Source organism: Lolium rigidum, chromosome 7, assembly GCF_022539505.1.
Source record: "Lolium rigidum isolate FL_2022 chromosome 7, APGP_CSIRO_Lrig_0.1, whole genome shotgun sequence".
Lineage (NCBI taxonomy): Eukaryota > Viridiplantae > Streptophyta > Magnoliopsida > Poales > Poaceae > Lolium > Lolium rigidum.
In genome coordinates, this window is record NC_061514.1 from 23,689,584 (window position 1) to 23,706,837 (window position 17,254).

At 45.0% G+C, this 17,254-nt stretch overlaps 1 protein-coding gene across 1 annotated transcript; it reads right to left on the minus strand.

Moving 5' to 3' along the window:
- Positions 1 to 7,507: 7,507 nt before the first annotated feature.
- On the minus strand, positions 7,508 to 13,744 carry LOC124672934 (small glutamine-rich tetratricopeptide repeat-containing protein-like). Its single transcript, XM_047209087.1, is given in 12 exon segments — positions 7,508 to 7,813; positions 8,202 to 8,682; positions 8,896 to 8,940; positions 9,054 to 9,100; positions 9,502 to 9,665; positions 10,952 to 11,051; positions 11,278 to 11,344; positions 11,503 to 11,639; positions 11,805 to 11,838; positions 12,052 to 12,311; positions 13,655 to 13,705; positions 13,708 to 13,744. Coding segments are annotated over 12 exon segments (1,425 nt in total). The 5' UTR covers positions 13,730 to 13,744; the 3' UTR covers positions 7,508 to 7,796.
- Positions 13,745 to 17,254: the final 3,510 nt, after the last annotated feature.

The following is a 17,254-nucleotide window of genomic DNA, read 5'->3' on the forward strand; positions in this document are numbered from 1 at the left end:
ATTGTAGCTCTCACTGAAAACCGCTCTAGGAGAAGAATTGGGGGTTCTAATTTTGTCTAAGTGATCACCATTCAATGGCTTGCTAGAGGAGGGTAAGCCTGAAGCATCTCCCTCTTCTAAAGAGCCCTTGTCCCTTTCCTCTACGACAGGAACGACGGGGGGAAGCGGTGTTATAAGCCATGAAAGGTATATCTTTATACTTTCCATTTGAGCTTCCATGGAGGATCTCAAAGATGTTTCCATCAACTTGAGATCTTCCATAGAGACCAACTTTGCGGCCCCCTCCGCAGTCTCATCGTCCGGCATACTCTTAGGCGGTTAAGCCCGAAATAAGATCCGAGGCTCTGATACCAATTGAAAGGATCGTATGCCACACCTAGAGGGGGAGGTGATTGGGTGCTAACCAATTTTTAGTTCTTTTTCAATTTAGGCTTGACACAAAGGTAAATTATCTAGATATGCAACTATGTGAATTTACCTATATGACAATCTCTACTACTAAGCAAGATATAGCTAGACAAGATATAATAGAGCAATCAAGGATAGAGGTAACCGAGAGTGGAGCACACAGAGACACGGAGATGATTCCCGTAGTTCCTTCCTTTTGAGGGGAAGTACGTCTACATTTGGAGGAGTGTGGTCGCCACGAAGGCCAGACCAACGCCACAAAGGCCTCACTCAGGTCTCATGTGAGCAACGCCACAAAGGCCTAGTCCACTTCGACTAAGGGATTCCCTCGAGGCGGAAATCGGGCCTTTACAAGGTTCTTGGGGCACACATCCACAACCAAATTGAAGACTCCCAATATCTGTAACAACACAACAACATAATAAGAACAAATCAACCACAAGCAACTAGGGCTTCCAAATGGAACACTAGCAAAGGGGCCCTCAAGCAAATAAGGGGGAAATGTAAATCGCTTCGGTGAAGATGTAGATCGGGGTCTTCTCCTTCGATTCTCCAAAGATCAAGAGCTTTGGATGGTTGGAGGGGGAGATCTAGTGGATCTTGTGTTTTTTGAAGTGGCTCTAATGGTGGATGAACTTGAGCAAGAATGAGCAGGTTGAGGTAGAGGAAGAAGGGTGTATTTATACCCCTCCCAAAATCGAGCCGTTGCAGGAATTTTGGGGGCGGATTATCCGGCCTAAGTAAGGGCCGGATTATCCGCCCCCCTGTATTATCCGGCCTTCCGTAAATATCCGGCCAAATATCCGGCCTGATCCAGGGGTGCTGAGAGCTCGACCAAAAAAGTCCTTAGTCGTTTTTCAAGGGCCGGATATTTGCCCCGGATTATCCGGCCTGGGAAAGTTTCCCTGCTTCCTTTTCTCTTGTTTCTCAACACAATTTCAACCACATATATTTTCTGCACTATATCAACGTACATTAGTGTATCACATGTATTGTCATCAAACATACAAAACTATAATCCGAGAGATGTTCTTTCAGCAGCTAGCGCACACACAGGTGCGCCGGCAGTAGTCCTTTACCACCGGCCCGTTCCCACCGGCGAGCTCTGGTGCGCCGGCAGTAGTGCTTTTCCTAGTAGTGCCTCCTCCGCATCGGATGGGCCGCAACAGGCGCTACGTGCCGGTGCTAGAAGCACATCGGTGGTTGGCGAAGGGTGACCCTTTGTCGCCGCCGCGACGTCTCCCTCCCACAGGGTGGCACTTGAACAGGGGGAGGCTCCCTGTTCCGCCACCTCTGGCGGACCGGTGGTCCTTGCTCAGGGCGATGCGCCGCCGGATCGAGTGCCTCCCGCCGGCGATGCAGCTGTAGGAGGTGTATCGGTGGGAGGATTTCTAACGCCCATTCGTCGACTGTGAGCATGAGGAGCGCCGGTTCATCCGCGAACGCCGGGATTTCATGACCAGCGACGACGCGCCCGAGAGCGAAAATGAGGTCATCTACGAAGAGGACGACGAGATGGAGGATGCGCCCCCAGGTGCTGTCAAGCTGGAGGCGGTCCTACCTGACAACTACGACAAGAAAGCGGCCACGGCCGCCACCCTGACCGCGTCATTGGCCAACGAGGAGGCCAAATGGTCATGACCAGGCTGGAGGACATCGTCCAGCTCTAGTCCATGGTGGCGCAACACGTTGCCTCGCTGCCACCGCATGCGCCACCACAGGTAGCGTGGGATGGCCAGGAGGTTCCACCGCCTTAGCCACCGACGCCACAGCACTTCGCGCCTCCTCCGCAGTACAGGTTGCCGCCTCCGTGGTACGCGCAGCCAGCGGAGGTGCATGCTTGGGCGCAGCTGCTCTGGACGCCACCGCCGTTCATCGACCTCGTCTCCGACGACGAAGATGGCGACGATTTAATTAGTTTAGATTTTCGTTTTCAACTATGTAAATTATGATCGAATCTATGAAATTTCATTCAAATTTTCACGTGCTCTTTTAAATTTGTGCATTTCTATTATTCTCCTATACCGGGATTAGCTAGCGGACCAATTAGATCACGCCGCTATGCGGACAGGTTGGACCGCGACGCATGCCCTTAGACTGCTCATAGTGGGAGTAACTTAGCTAGTAACATCACACAATCCAAGGCATTTTGGTGACATGGCATGGAAATGAATGAAGAAAGAGAGTGAGATGGTAACTAGCTATGTTACCATAACATCACACATCCCAAGACAAGTTGAGTCTACACCATAGTAAATAACACAATGCATGACACCACATATAAGTTACTACCCACTGTTGAGGTAGTAACTTAGACTAGTAACATATGTCATGTTACTAGTCTAAGTTACTCCCCACTATGACTAGTCTTACTCTATTGCTACTGCATGGTGTCGACAGCTTCAGACAACTCTTCCCGGTTAGTACGGTATCTACCTAGTGGACTACCACCTCGCCGTGCGCATCAGGACCTGCACTGCACTTGGTACCTTCGGAACCCGTATGGAATTCTCCCTTCTTTTTACCTGCACCCTGTAATTAACCAACGGTGCTTTGACTAGCAGGGTTAATTAAACCTGGGCAGATCAGAGAGAGTTGGGACTTGGGGCACCAGCAACCAACTGAACTAGTGTAACAAGGAACTAAAAGATAATACACTTAATAGAGCACTGAGCAGGCTTCATTACATCAGCCAATCTGTAGCCAGCTTAACACCGCGAGAAAGGGAGAAAGAGACAAATCCGGAATGTGTACTTTTCTCAGCATGGGCACGGCATGCCGCCACACATGCAGCCACAATGCCTACTTTTTTTGTCTCCTTTACCCAAGTGAAAGTGCTACTCTGGTTGAATGGAGAGAGGCTGGAAAAACGTTTAAGCAGCTAGAAAGTCAAATTACTATTCTTAGTTGGAAGCTTGGTTCTCGTAATTAAGTACTAACCAATATGGTGTTTAGGTGGAAGGTTGATTCTCCTAAATTAGGTACTAACTAATATGGTGCTTATATGATATCCTTCGTTCAGTTATCTAAATAAAGGTATCTTACAGAATATCGAGAATATCGACGATCAAGATTCTTTTAGCAAGGGGATAGTAAAAAGAAGAAGTACCGGCTCGCTAAGTGGAGTATTGTGTGTCGGTCTAAGGATCAAGGAGGGCTTGGTGTTCAATTTTCGCAAAAAAAAAAGGAGGGCTTGGTGTTCATGACCTTTAGGTTAAAAGCTCTGCTTGGTAAATGGCTGGCTAAACTACTTACTGAGGATGGGGTCTGGCAAACCATTATGAAGAGAAAGTAAAGCGATATCCCAGGTTTATTAGTAACCCGGGGATTCACACTTTTGAGCTGGACTTATGGCGACAAAGAAGCGATTCTTCCCATTCAGTTCTTTCTCTATCAAGAATGGATCTCAGATTAAGTTCTGGGAGGACATGGGGCTAGGGAACACCACTCTCGGGAAACAGTATTCATCTTTATATAACATTGTGCTCACAAAGGGGATACCTTGGCCAAGGTGTTGGTGTCTTCTGAGAGGATCCAAAAGAAATCAAGAACAATCTGTAGAGTTGGGCTGACTCCCTCTGTTGTGCCTAGCTTAGGAGGAGACGTACAACAACAAAGGATGTGCACGAGCGCCGCCGCCTCCATGAATGTGTCACCCATCACCTCATTGGCCGGATGTGGAGACATTGAGGAAGCCATCACACTATCACCGTCCCACCGAGCCCCAACATAGGAACCTTTCCCCACACCCTGCTTGTGAGATCTCTCTAGTAGGGAACGAATCGAGGGGCCGCTGCTCCATCTTGTTGGTCCCCGCCGCCACATCCCTCTGCCGCTGGGAGGAATCAAGCCATCTCGTCCTCTGGCGCCACATCCATGTCTTGCCGCTCCCCTCTTGGGCTTCCGTCTCCGGTGGCAAAATCCAGCTATCCATAAGTGAGATGAGAGAGAGAGAGAGAGAGAGAGAGAGAGAGAGAGAGAGAGAGAGAGAGAGAGAGAAGCGGCTAGTGGGACTAAGGTGAGTGGACTGCGGGAAAGAGATGGGAAAACAGGAGGGCTAACCTGAAAATGTGTTACTAGTATTGACAGGGTGGACTTTGCATGAATCTCATGGATGGTGACAATGGCCAATAATAGCTAAACGCCCACGTAGCCGAGGAGTTGCATTTCCCGAGCTTAACTACTAGTGAAAGTCATGCATGTATCCAACACCTATAACTAATGACATGTATATTTGGGTAGGCCTACCGTTGGCCCAACGCCTGCCCTTGGGCTCTGTACCTCTTTCTCCTCTTTTCCCCTCATTTCTCTTCTCGATCAAGAAAAAGCGATGGCTTTCGCTAGTCTCTAGTCTTTGAAAATAGAAAACCTGAACCAAGAAGATTTAGGTATGCATGGTATGTTTTTTAGTGTGTCCACTCTTTCTTCACGTATATTATTATATAAAAGTAAATAATTATATAGAAATAAAAACATATACTTTAGTTTTGTGCAATTTGTGCAAGTTATAAGCAAAATTTTGGGCTCTCAAGATTTTGCCAATCTGATCTTTCATAATAAAGAGATAGACGGCACTAGTATGAAACGGCTTATTAGCAGATTAAGCCGAATTAAATGTTTCTGAAGTCAAACCTAGCGGCCAATTCTTAATTGAACGGGACACCAAAGGCCTCTGCCCACTTTTGATCTTTTGTTCCTATAGCTCTGGACGTTAATAGATTGGACGAACTGTTGTGTTGCGAGCGAAAACCAAGAGTTGGGCAGGAACCAACCCTAATTTCCCCTCGGTAGAGTGAGTCTACTTAACGACTGGCAGGACGCAGAGATCGATTGATCACCCTTATCTAAGAAGAAAAAGAAGTGTCTCATACTCCAACTTATGGTTTAGGGCACATTACCCTTACAGCTGACAAACAGATGTCGAGGCAGCATCTTCCCTTTATTTCATTTCATCCTACTTGATGAATCGATCCTTTTTTTTTTGAAATGCTTGATGAATCGATCCTAAAATATCATCTTCAATAGCTGTTGGTCTCGTTTTCCAGGTCATATCATCGATTGTCAGGCCATTATTGTTGTTGTATATTGCATCTGTGTCTACATTGCTCCCGCTGAAAGGCTAACTTAAAGCTTTAGTTGTACTACCGACCACCTCAAGTTATTTGAGATCATCCGCGGGAAAAAGAGTTGAATTCGTCCCACCTATCTAGTCGAATTTGTCCGTGATAGTTAAGCTATTCGGCTAGCAGGATCATAGAAGCAAGGGAGTATTCATGAATTTGAGCTCTTGCTAATAACTCTGTCACCTGAATACTTGATTCATGCAACCTAATCGTCTTATCCATTGGCTATGATTTGGTATGATGCTTCACAACTCACAAAGTAAAGTGTACCAGACCTGTTGGATATTCATGATTAATTCCAGAATATAAAACATAACGACAGCAGCTACTAACATGTGAAACTCGAACATACTAGATGCATTAATCAACATGAGTAGCAGCAGCAACAGTAACATTGTTGACGACAAGGACGATGGGTCGAAGTAGACGGTGTTGAAGACGACGGTAGGCAGCACCGCTCGACTTGGACGGAAGGCGACCCGTGATGAAGAGCTTGAGCAGTCGCGCGCGTGTAGCACTCCTATTGTCACTCACTTATTAGTGGTGGAACAACCCACCTTATAAGGTGGTCTAACTTCCTCCCAACTTTTCATGTGGAACTAAACTTCCCACCTCTTTGCCACTCCCTAGTGAACTGCCACCAACTTAAGCTCAAACTCACAAAGCTGCCACTAAGTGGGCTTTGAAATTTATAGGAAAAATCTGAAATCTAGTATGGACCACCAAATGTGGATCCAATATTTCAACAAGACCGACCTACAGTTACTGGATATGTTATTGCTGTGTATACTAATTAGTAGATCGCAAAGGACGGTTTTGGCCAGCCATGTCATGCGTACCAATGGTGTTAGGTTGCACTTACCCCAAAAGGCGAATCAGGGTCACAAGACACAAAACACAACAGAATAGTTGGACAAATAAAATCAACTCGCGTCAGTTCGCCGCCAAAGCGCAGGAGCTACAGTCGAAGCACAAAGGTATATTGCCCAACCCACATCTATACCGTTACGTCAGCCAATTTCTAGGTAGGACGATTCACTCGACCACCAAGAAAAATGTTTTTTTAATGGAGGCAAAAGCTTTAGCTCGTTCTATTAATTAAGAAGATTTACAATATTGCAAGAGTTGCAAAATATTGCAAGGAATAATTACATGTCGGATTACTCTGCCGGAAGCAATACACTCACACCTGCCCGTGGCCACACATAATTTTAATTCACTCTTGATATTTGCTAGAACTACCGTTGGCGGCATATGTTTGTTTTGCAACACTCTAGCATTTCTCTCATTCCAAACTTCCCAACATGCGAGGAGGACAAGGGATGTGATGGCTTTCCAGTTTGGAAAGGAGGAACCGGTGAACCACCACTCCTCAAGCGTCTTTGTTGAAGATCAATGAAGTAGAGGCCAAGCCAACCTTGAGGAGACCCCAAAGCATATGGGTGTACCGACAATGAACAAGGAGGCGAACAATAGACTCGTTGGTTCTTTTGCAAAGAGGTTGTTTCGCAAAGAGAATAAAGGTCACAATTATACCACCCTTGCTTTTGCAACCGGTCCGCCGTCCATAGTCTATTTTGAAGCGTAAGCCATGCAAAGAACTTTATTTTTGGCGGCACCCAAGTTTTCTACATTCAAGGTCACAGATTTTGTCAGGTAAGACTAGTCACAATGGGAAATATCATACACTAGTATCATGCACATGATACTAGTTTATGATACTAACCCCACAATGCATAGTATCATAAAATGGTATCATAGTATTATCATATTTAATGTTTTGTAGAATCTCAATGCAAATGTGTGTACATGATGTGTTTGCTATTAAGTTTTTCTAGTTTTACGTGCTATGATACGGTATCATATTATGATACCACTCCCATCTCTCACCTCATTAATTGGTGTGCCACATCAGATTTTTGCCAACGTGGCATGCATGATACTACTTATGATACTCCCATTATGCCTAGTCTAAGTGCACACACACAAACACATTACTACATCCAGGGAATTCAATGCAAATAGCATGAAAAGGTTTTATAGGTACCAGTTGTTAACCAACACAGGCCTATATATGCTAGACCATGCCTTTGCATCCATCGCACGAGAGTTACATGACAGGTATATGGTGCCCAGGGAGAGTTTTAAGCACAGACAAAGTTTAAACAACAACAAAACTACCAGAACAACGTGATCAATGAAGCCATACAGCACTGCGAAGATATCCGACTATGAACAACATTACGCACTTCCTTTTTTTGCTTCTCAGGTTGAACCTGGTCCTGCACGATTGAAAACAGAGAACAACAGTTAGTACCCTGAGTATTCCTGTTTGCAGAACACACAGTAATAATTACTTTATTTTGGGTTACAGCTACTACTCTCAGTAAGGAAATACTTGTGGAGCACTTATACTATAAAGATGCAGTATATTTTCAGTCAAAGCAAGTACACCAGATAATTATGGAAAAAAAAGTTATGGATCCATTTACAAGAAAAACAAACCCGTTACGAGGGAAAACCTTTAATATAATCGTGTCTATACATTACAAACTTTATCGTTTTTTTGTTAAACACAGCGTCACAAATTTTCAGACGAGACTTTTAAGAAAAAGACAAAGCATGGCAGTCCCTGTTCTGTTTCAAGTATGAGCCAAGAAGCAAACGAACCTCTCGGTGGTGCGCCTTCGTTTGGGCCCATATGCGGTCCAAACATCTGCATCACAGCTCTCAGAGCCTCAGCAGCCTGCTCCTGTCCTGCCAGATTTACGTAGACCCCCGCATCCGTCTGGGCGCCTGGTCCACTGTATTCACCTGAAGCCTGATGCGCGTGGTTTGCTTCCGTACTACCTGAGCCCATGAATGAGAAAGCAGGAGGGACTGCTGCATTGGCTGGGAAAGGAGATGGTGGAGTATGGTTGCCTGGATTCCCAGTCGTTGGTCCTTGGCGATTCCCATTGACATTTGCATGACCAAAGAAGTCATTCAGATTTATATTTACAGAATGCTGAGGTGGCTGTTGACCAGGAACAGACCCGCGATTCATGATATTGGCCAGGAATTCAGGAGGGGGGGAAATTCCAGGAGGGAATACTGTGAAAGGAAGACCGTCGCTCCCCTGGCCACCAAACCATGATTGCGATTCTTGACCCTGGCGTGCACGTGTATTTTACAAACAAGGAGATGGATTAGTTGTTGATTTCTAAAGACAAAAGGGAAAAAAGAAACCGTACCATGTAACCAGATAATATCGACATTATAAGTACGAGTTTTGATAGTGCAAATTGTTTAAGAAAAACAAGGATCCAACAGGACATATTTCATAGTCCGTTTGAACAAGCACATGTAGTTTTCTGATCAGTACCTGTCCTGGTGGAGCTCGCTGTTCAGCCAACTTCTTTTTCGTAGCCTGAAGTTTTCAAGGAAAATAAAATTCAGTAGTAATTAGTGCTAACAGAAGGAAACAAACACTATCTAGATTCTTAATGAAAAAGAGAAGAATAAACGAAATAAGAAATCTACCTCAATATTCTGTCGAACATTTTCATTATTAGGCTCCAGCTCAGAGGCTGCAAGAAGACCAAGTGAGTTCACTATACACTCCATGCATTGATCGATATAATATTCTTTGTAACGTAGATTCATCCAGGAATTGCAAATGCAACTGTCAATTTGTTCGAGCACAAGATGACAACAACGCCATGGATGATAACAGTACGATCCACATAACAGGCGAAAGTAATTGAATTTGTTCTTAGGTTAGGTCAGATACTAATGTAAGTCAAAAGTTAAAAGAAAGCTCACCTTTTCAGCCTACAATTCAAATAAAGAAATACTTCCTAGAATAACTTGCTAACACGTGTAAACTGCACCAACCAATAAGGACTTCCGTATGCATTTTATAATGCAGCAAATAGCATAATATGTCGTTGTTTCAACAAAATCAGCTTACAAGTTCTGATCTACCCACCTTTCAAGTATCCCTTATATAAAGCATCATGATAATTCCCCATGGCAAAGAAAGCAGATCCAAGTCGGCTATATGCTTTGCTGTATTTTGGATCAATTTCTATTGACTTCAAGCAGTCCTTAACAGCTTCATTGCACATATTAAGAAGGGTATATGCAGCAGCCCTGAAAGAAGTATGTACTTTTCATGTTACATGAAAGCATGAATCAGAGATCTTCTCAATAAACAAGATATAAGAGTATGTACTTTTCATTTTACATGAAACCATGAATCAGATTAGTGATCTTCTGAACAAGATAAAAGAGTACTAATTATTAGGGTTAATAACATATCTAGCCCTCTACAGTCTGCTGTAACAAGATGAAGAAGCCAGAGGCGAACATAAAAATATTGTCTGTGTCCTAAAGTATACTGGGGTCATTGCACATGTGTAACAGTATCTGTTACTTCTACAGAATAGTAGTACAAAATCATTGGTAATCATTTGACACCTGGCGCCAATGACTATATGGTAGCTCCACCGCTGCTGGCACAAGAAATCAGCAAGTATCTAGAAGGATTGTTTAAACTTTAATGCGCAAAGCTTGTACTTCCTAAGCATTCAACAATATCAAATACTCCCTCCATACCGGTTTACAGGGTTTCTAGTGAAATTAGGAAAATACCAAAAAATTAGGATAATTTTATTAATTAATACAATATTTAATTGCCTTAATTCTTGGGAACCGGCAATGGCCCCTCTCCTCCTTAATTGCTCTAACAGGTTGGTTAATGCAGCGTGTGAATTGGTTTAGCATGCGCACCGTGTGAACATGATTTGACCACTGCATGTGCGAGATCCTCTCTCCTTTCCGCTTCGATGTGCTTGCATGCAAAACGGTCGTTGGACTATCCCATTAATTAGCGCTTTGATACGGAAAATTAGGGGATTACAGTAGGGATAAGAAGATTTTATCGCCCAATCAATAAGAACCTTGGTTCCAGCGCTGGCTAAAAGAAGCCCAATAAACCGGTATAGAGGGAGTATCTGAGTTTTAGGAGTTTCCAGTGAAACAGCCCAAGACAAGTATGGTTTGTAACTATGTGCCACTGGTTTGAAGTGGTTCTCAGAACCCTTAGTATAAACGAATAATAACATATCATGAGACTCTTCATGACATCACGGGATATATAAGCAGTATGAATAAGACTAAGAGGAACATGGGGCAACAGAGCAATATGTATTTCTAGTTTTAAACTAGTTCAAGAGTGGATGCTTATGTATCAATATTAGTGGATTGACTAATTAAGCCATTTCAAGCTTTGATGATACATTACCAATGAAACAGAGGAAAATGACCCATTTTTTCAGTTCCACACTCTGTCAACATCTCTGAATTACTCACTGAAGTTCAACTTGTGACAAGATTTCACCATTTAAGTGTTGTGTGTTTCAGTAACTTGTACATACCTGTTACAATAGTAAATGGCATTTTTCTTGCTCAATGCAATGGCACCCGTGTACAGCTCTACAGCTTTTAGGTGTTGTTTTGACCTCATGAAGTCGTTTCCTGATGAATATGAAGTTAGCAACTAAAACTCTGCACATCCGCATCCATAACAAAATGCACATACAAGGCCTGAGCTGCAAAGCCCTTGTAACAACAAAAAAAGAAAATTGAGATTTCTAAGTCATACTATATGCTGTAAATTTGTTGCACAAACTAACAAACCAACGAAAAGTTTGCAACGCTAAAAGTTGGACATAAGAAACAACTAAGGATTCTGATTTAGTACCTTTCGATTTAAAGAACTCCGCCAGGTCTACTAAGCTTGCTGTTTTTCTTCCCGAGTTGCGCACCTCCTAGACAGACATAAATCTTACTCCATCAATAAAAAATAAATAAGTAATGAACTGGACAAATCTTAATATCTTTCTCTTGGTAGTGGAGACAACATAAGTCTTCACTTCATTAAGCCTGAAAATGCTACAGAAGCAAAAAAAGAAACAGTACATCATACCAGTAATGCATCATCGAAGAATTGTGATGCTTTTGAAAGTTGACCAGGATCCTCAGTACCAGCGGATGATGTCTTGAAGAAATTAATTTCATCAAGCGCGGCATAGAATTTCACAAACAGCTCATCTCCTAAATGATCTGAACAAAAAGATATCAAATTCCATGAGAAAGAAGTAATTTCAGCAACTGGTTCCTTTTACATCCCTGATTAGGTGATAACGGTACCAAGACCCTATTAAAAGAATCAACTGGCAAGAAGTGACAGCTCATCATGAAGATTTAAGTCATAGCCATAAGAAATACCTAGGTCAAAGGTGTCTTCAGCTTGGTCTTCACTCTGACAACGAGATGCAGAAATTATATCAGAAGCTCACATCTTATGAAGAGCATTTAGGGAAGAAAAATAGGTAAAACTGATCAAATAAGACATAACTAATAATCTGCAATGGCATGTCTATTTAAAAAGTACAAACATACATTTATATGGTATCAGTATGGAAAAGATGGATGCTGATGGTAGAAATCATGTGTGAAACGAGAAGAGGCATACATTTGATGTTGTACATTTATTTGAGTCTTCTTGCATACTGGAAGGACTTGCACTGCATGCTGGTCTGTTTGGCACTGGCTGTGACACTGGATCTGGTCTTGACCTATCTTGTTCATGAGCTTGCAGAGAAGTAAAGAGTTCAAGTAACAGTCCTGGCTGCACGCCCTCGCGAGTTGACGATGAGTTGACACTAAATATGGACTCCAGGCAATCCTTGGCAACTTCAAGAGCTTCAGGATCAGCCCCAGGAGCTAACTCGACTGCATGCCATATATGTTCCAATGTCTGACACTAAATAAACATAAAGAGAAAACCCAGAGCAATAATGTGCCACGGCTGCGACTCCTATGTTTCTTCAGGTGCAAGTTATTTGTGCATATTCTAATTACAGTTGTAGCAAACATAACTTACTACTAAAAATGCATGCATTTTTTATGAATCGGGTATTTTCATCTACAAACAGAAAAGGGCATGGAAAACAATTTGATTATGGTGATGATTTTCATATTTTGATATCACCTTTCCAACGAAGAAAAAGGAAACATATTGTTGTACACGATGCATTCACCATGTGTCCTTTAAATCGGGCATCAGTTATTTAAATTCGTGTTAACGCCAATCCCCTATACCAAATGAATTTCATAAACTTAGTATAAGTTTTACAGATTTGCTATGTGTCAACTGAGATTTTCTTAAGTCCACACACAAAAATGTGCTTCAGTTGCACTTTTCTAACAAAAAAGTGGTGCAACTGAACCGAACTGCACTTTTATTTGAACTGCAGTTGCACTTTTCTGAGGTGATTGAGACTTAAGAAAATCAGACATAGACAAACCCTAAGTTTTATGTTGGCAAGTCTTGGATGTGAAGAACGGCATTAGATTTACAGGCGTTTTTCTACACACTCATTAGAGCTTTACAAAAAAAAGTAGAAGCATAAGGCTGTGCCTCCATTAGGGCTTTACAAGTCTGGTTTAGGCAGTTTGGCAAGCATACTATGAAGCTTACTGCGACCATTGACAATTAAAAGCTCGCTGCCAGTCAGCGGGTTGCGGCCAATTTTCTCGCTCGTACTTGTTACCCCATAGCCACCATTTAAGATCCATATCCTTTTTCCACCAACCAAAAGCACATAGCAACATGGCATAACCACGCCGTCAGCCTGGAAGAGTGGCGAATAATCTGTCACGAGGACCGTAATCGCGTGTAAGGTGCAACCAGAAGCCGGAAAAGAGCAAGCCACACACACACACACATGAATCGCCCGTTGCCCCCTCGGCAAAGACTCACTCTGCCTCCTAAAGAAACCTAAAAGCTGGCACCTCCAAATGCCCAAATGCATCAGTATCAGCGATAAATCATCAAACAGAGGTTACAGAGCACAATTTCAGTTGAACGAACCTAAATGGCTGGCGAACTGAACCCTATTTTGCATAGGAAAGGAACGATCCGATCCCCTCCAACCCGCTCACGAAGCAAGCAAGCAAGCAACCATCGTTCAAGATTAAGCGCATCAAGGACACTATCTCCACCAGCGGCGTGGAACCGCGGGGAGGATGAGGAATTGGGTCTGGTAGGAGGGGGAAGGGTGGTAGGTACTGACCGGAGTTGAGGAAGTCGAGGAAGGAGAGGACGACACGGCGGGAGACGGGGAGTCCGACCGGGTCATGTTTCCCATCACACGGCCTGTTAAAGCGCCGGATGGGGGCTGCGGTGGCCGGCGGCCGGCGGCGACGGTGCGTGCAGCCGAACAGAGACGCCAGATGGAGACGAGGAGACGCGAAAGCGACACACAGGGCAAGCGTCTTTTTTTCTTTGATGAACCGGGCAGCTTAGACCATCTCCAGCCGCGTACGCGCCGGACAAAAAATGCGTTTCAGCTACGCCCCCAAAACCCATTTTTGTCCGGCGCCCGATACGACGTCCGGCGGCTTCGAGCCTGTCCCCGTCCCACAGGGGACGCACCGGGGACGCCGGACACAACGAAAAGCGAGGCGGGCTCCCACATGTCGGCGACTATTTGCATAAACCGTTGGTTCGCGTCTCTTTTCTCGTCGCTCCTTCCTTGCCCCGCCTCCCACCCCACCGCCGCCGCTGGATTTCCCGGCCGTTTGGGCGTCTGATCTCTGCTGAGAGTCAGCACCGTTGTCGCGGCTGGGGCTCCTGCCGGTCGTGCCGCCGCCGCCGCGTCGCCAGCGCGTCCCAGAACGCGCCGTCAAATCCGCCCCACCTCCGCGCACGAAGGTGCTCGACGACTTACCTGGTAGGCGCGATTGGCCGCTGTTTGTTGCGTCGTCCGCCTCGGCGCAATTTTAACCATTGATTTTGCTTTAGCCATGGACAGCGACGATGAGATGGTTGCCCTGGCTGGCTGGAGGACGAGCAAGCCTTCGACGAGGACCTGCGGGAGCATTTGCCGATCATCGCGTCCCTCCAGGACATGCTTGACGCTGAGGCGGAGAAGAGGAAGAGGCCGGGCCGCGGAGGATCAAGGCCGGGAAGAAGGAAGTCGAAGCCCCGGCAGAGGATGGAGGGGCATGCCATGCTGCATAACGACTAATTCGCCGACGAGGCAACACATGCTGACAATTTTCGGTGCCGGTACAGGATGAGCAAGGGGCTGTTCATGAATATCCTCCACGGCGTTCGAGAGTTCGACCCCTACTTCAAGCTCAAGCTCGACGCTGTAGGCGTTCTTGGGTTCTCGTCGATTCGGAAGTGCACCGCCGCCATGAGGATGCTTGCATACGGAGCACCTGTCGATACACGGGACGACTACCTTCGCATGAGTGAGTCTACTGCCATTGAGTGCATGTACAAGTTTTGCCGAGTTGTGGTGGGAAAGTTTGGCAAATACTATTTGAGAGGGCCAAGCGAGGAAGAGACGCAAGGATCATGGCACAAATGCTGCCGAGAGGATTTCTGGAATGCTTGGAAGCATCGATTGCATGCACTTGGGCATGGAAGAGCTGCCCGTTTGCTTGGCAAGATATATACAAAGGCCGTCATGGATATTGCGAGTGTGGTGCTTGAAGGCGTGGCGGATTATGACTCGTGGATTTGGCATTCTTTCTTTGGCATGGCGGGATCACACAATGACATCAACGTGTTGCAGCGGTCTCCGGTGTTCGGCGAGACTAGTGGAAGGGCATGCTCCACCATGCAACTATGAGATCAATGGCCACGAATATACCAAAGGCTATTATCTAGCCGATGGTATATATCCAAAATGGGCCACTTTTGTCAAAACAATCTCGAATCCATTAGGTCTGAAGAATTCTCACTTTGCTACGCGAGGTTGATCATGAGTTGCCTGCAGAGTTTGATGATTTTCTCGCCATGCACGCAGAGATCCGTGACAGCAATGTGCATGAGCAACTTCAAGCTGTTCTTGTTGAGCATTTGTGGAGGATCAAAGGAAATACCGTGGCACCTTGATGTAGCATCTACCCCTATTTATTATATTTGTTTACTTGTTTTATTGTTTGTTGTAATTTAATTTGAAAACAATCCTCGCAAACATTTTTATTCATATGCTATATTTGATAAATGGTTATGTGTTAAAAAGAAGTATTTTAAATGTTTGGGGCGGCGTTTGGGGGACGCGGCTGGGGAGCGACGTCCCCCAAAGGCGGCACGAACAAAACATGTCCCCCAAACGCTCAATCCGGCGCGGTTTGGGGGACGCTTTGGGGGACGCAGCTGGAGATGCCCATCTCCAGCCAGGCGACCCAAAAAAACGCCAAAAGTGGCCGGTCTCTTTTGCGTCGGTCTAAATTGATCGAATTCGATCACGTGTCCGTTTACGCCGGATGCCTTTATCGGTAGGACATAAATTTTTTATTTGCATTCAACAGAAACATATTTACATAGTGAATAAAGAAAAAAGAAAAAATAACTATAACTAAAAGGCGCATGAAGTGCTTGATACCCTAGCTTACTCCTCGTCCTTGATACGTCTCCGATGTATCGATAATTTCTTATGTTCCATGCCACATTATTGATGATATCTACATGTTTTATACACATTATATGTCGTATTTATGCATTTTCCGGCACTAACCTATTAACGAGATGCCGAAGAGCCGGTTGTTGTTTTACTGCTGTTTTTGGTTTCAGAAATCCTACAAAGGAAATATTCTCGGAATTGGACGAAATCAACGCCCGGGGTCCTATTTTTGCACGAAGCTTCCGGAAGACCGAAGGGGAAAGGAAGTGGGGCCACGAGGCGCCGACACAACGGGGCGGCGCGGCTCGGACCCCGGCCGCGCGGCCACGGCGTGTGGGGCCCTCGTGTGGCCCCCGCGTTGCCCTTCCGCCTACTTAAAGCCTTCGTCGCGAAATCCCCGATCCGAGAGCCACGATACGGAAAACCTTACCGAGACGCCGCCGCCGCCAATCCCATCTCGGGGGATTACGGAGATCTCCTCCGGCACCCTGCCGGAGAGGGGAATCATCTCCCGGAGGACTCTTCACCGCCATGGTCGCCTCCGGAGTGATGAGTGAGTAGTTCACCCTGGACTATGGGTCCATAGCAGTAGCTAGATGGTTGTCTTCTCCTCATGTGCTTCATTGTCGGATCTTGTGAGCTGCCTAACATGATCAAGATCATCTATCTGTAATTCTATATGGTGTGTGTCGGGATCCGATGGATAGAGAATACTATGTTATGTTGATTATCAATCTATTACCTATGTGTTGTTTATGATCTTGCATGCTCTCCGTTATTAGTAGAGGCTCTGGCCAAGTTTTTGCTCTTAACTCCAAGAGGGAGTATTTATGCTCGATAGTGGGTTCATGCCTCCATTAAATGCGGGACGAGTGATGAGAAAGTTCTAAGGTTGTGGATGTCTGTTGCCACTAGGGATAAAACATTGATGCTATGTCCGAGGATGTAGTTATTGATTACATTACGCACCATACTTAATGCAATTGTCCGTTGTTTTGCAACTTAATGCCGGAAGGGGTTCGGATGATAACTCGAAGGTGGACTTTTTAGGCATAGATGCATGTTGGATAGCGGTCTATGTACTTTGTCGTAATGCCCAATTAAATCTCACAATACTCATCATATCATGTATGTGCATTGTTATGCCCTCTCTATTTGTCAATTGCCCGATCTGTAATTTGTTCACCCAACATGCTATTTATCTTATGGGAGAGACACCTCTAGTGAACTGTGGACCCCGGTCCTATTCCTTTA